This window comes from Notothenia rossii, assembly GCF_949606895.1.
Source record: "Notothenia rossii genome assembly, chromosome: 4".
Taxonomy (NCBI): Eukaryota; Metazoa; Chordata; class Actinopteri; order Perciformes; family Nototheniidae; genus Notothenia; species Notothenia rossii.
The window spans coordinates 3,071,453-3,073,952 of NC_136902.1; the positions used below are offsets into that span (position 1 = coordinate 3,071,453).

General features: G+C 38.4%; 1 protein-coding gene across 1 annotated transcript in view; it reads left to right on the forward strand.

Annotated features, from left to right (window-relative positions):
• The window catches only part of LOC307037687 (inactive dipeptidyl peptidase 10), a 44,272-nt gene that overhangs the window by 28,837 nt on the left and 12,935 nt on the right, over nt 1-2,500 (forward strand). Inside the window, exons 11-12 of the mRNA XM_079678744.1 lie at nt 1,346-1,450; nt 2,285-2,376. Of these exons, the coding sequence (XP_079534870.1) occupies nt 1,346-1,450; nt 2,285-2,376 (197 nt within the window). The remainder of the gene's footprint in view (nt 1-1,345; nt 1,451-2,284; nt 2,377-2,500) is intronic.

A 2,500-nucleotide genomic window follows, 5' to 3' on the forward strand; every position in this document is an offset into this window, starting at 1 on the left:
AGAAGACAACTCTAACACCTCTGAATTAGCCCTGAGCCCTTATTGCTTATCGGATCTGCACAAACAAGATATCAGCTAGCAAGCTGAGATTCCACAGATTCTAGAAATATAACTATCATCAAGCTTTTATTCAACTATCCCATCATTCAAGGGGGGTTTTCACTATAAGTAATGTTTTTTTTTTTGGACGGACACTATCGTTTACATATTTTTACTGTGTTCAATCTGCATTTACTTACAGGGTTATCATTGCTTTGACAAAAAAGATTATTAATTTAACCCTTTTAGAAGTGAAGATATACCGTAATTTCCGGACTATAAGGCGCACCTGAATATAAACCGCAGCAGCTAAATTGAATGATGTGTACATATATAAGCCGCACTGGACTATAAGCTGCAGGTGTTTTAATGTTTCATTACCATATGTAAGGGTTCGTGCACAGAGGGGACTGTGGGGAAAGAGATGGCTGTTTGAGGAAGCTCCCATTTATTAACATTTCAACAAACAAGTTGCATATTTGCATAACGTATTCAAGTGTTAGCATTTAGTGCAATAGTAGCTACAGAACATGTGCTGTGTAAACTGTACTGTATCACATAGCGTTTCAGACACACAAACTTTTCAACTTTCAAACTTAAACGGTGCGCTCCCAGCGCACGTACCGGCAGTGATCTACAGCAGTGGTTTTCAACCAGTGGTACGGGGACAAACTGTCTCGCTCTCCTAATGTCTGTCTGTCTTGCTCTCGTTCTGTCTCTCGTACCACTCTCGGTTCCACTTTTACGCGCTACCTGTCTCACTCTTTTCCGGCCTCCAGTTTTTCCTGCTGGAACCCGCCGCTTAAAGGTGGGGGTCCGCGGACCGGCCATAGAGCCCATAGAGTTAAAGGTGGTGGCCGTTAGCTGTAGAAATCCATAGATTAGCCGCACCGTTATATAAGCCGCAGGGTCGAAAAATGGGGAAAAAGGCGCGGTCCGAAAATTACGGTAGTCATTGGTTCTGGGAATGTCATTTTCGAGCCTGAGACCTGAAACACAGGCTCAGGGCTCAACAGGTTACGTGTTTTTCTTGTTTTTCAGTCAGTAATTCAATTTTTTACTTTAATTTTGACTCTCTACTTTCTTTATTTACTTAGGTATTTTATTATTTGGATGCAATTTCTTCTTTAATTTTGACTCTGTACTTTACTATTAAGACTCAGTATTTTGTATATTTCTTAATCGGGTCTGTTCTTTATTTTCGACTACATTTATTTTCCCATGTATTTTCTTTATTTTTCATTCACTTCTTGCCATTTCTTTTTGTATCAGGTCTTTTATAATCTGTTTCCTCTTCCCCCTGCAGGACGTACCGTTGTTTTCTTCAGACGCCTCCGTGTTTTACTCGATCCTCCCAGCGAAGCAGGGCGCTCGGGGCGAGTTCCTCCACATCGCCGCTCTCTCCGCGCAGGTCAGTTTTCAGGTCCGTTAACTTTCACTTCCTCGGGTCAGACTTCAATATCTTCTGACTCGTTAACATTCAGCGGGGTCTCGTTACACCGTGGGATCACAGATAAAAGCAGCCTCCCTCTCCTCTCTGGTGTTCAAGCTGTTTGTTTGCAAAGCACCTTATCTGAGGAGTAAATGCACTCATTAAGACCTTAATGGCCGAGCTACACGGTTCAATTCACATTAACTTTATCTAATCCTCCCCAGTGGAGCTATTTAAGATGTTAACTGTTTTTATTTTATAGAGAAACATATTCAACACAGGCTTTAATGACACTGTGTTCATTTTTCATGTTATTATCCATTAAAAAACATTATTAAAAAACATATTTATTTATTTACTTTCTATTTGATTTCCCCGCAATTTATTGTATTGCATTTATTTTTATTTAAAGAAATGTTTTTATTCATTTTTAAACGTTTGAATTTATCAGTGTATCATTTATTATTTTACCCACTCCTACAATTAATGTTAAATGGAAGTAGCAGGTAAAATATATTTGTATTTGTATTTAATTAGCTTTTTATTTATGTTACTTATTTGTTTAATTATTTATCGTATTAAACCATTGTCTTAATTCCCATTTTTATACACTTTTTTTTATTTATCTTTGCATTTATTTTATATTTATTATGAATAATTTATAAATTAATTATTAATTATTTATCATTCAATTTCATGTAAGCATCTTTGAGAATTAGGAAAAGCGCTATAAATCCCATGTATTATTATGTATGTGTTTATTTGTTCCTTTTTTTCAGTTAATTTCCCCCCCCTGTTGTCTCTGTCTCTCAGGCGGCCGTCCCCTCCGTCCCGCCTCGTTTCCTGACGTCCGGCAGCTGGGACGTCTCTTCGCTCTGCGCTCTGGATGAGGAGGCCGGGAAGCTGTGAGTGTGGACACGAGTTCATTAAAGGTCCCCTATTGTACTGTTTTTCATCAATATATCACAGCTCTCAGATAAACACAGAGCCTGTCTCTGATTGGCTGAAACACCAAACAGATTATTGCAG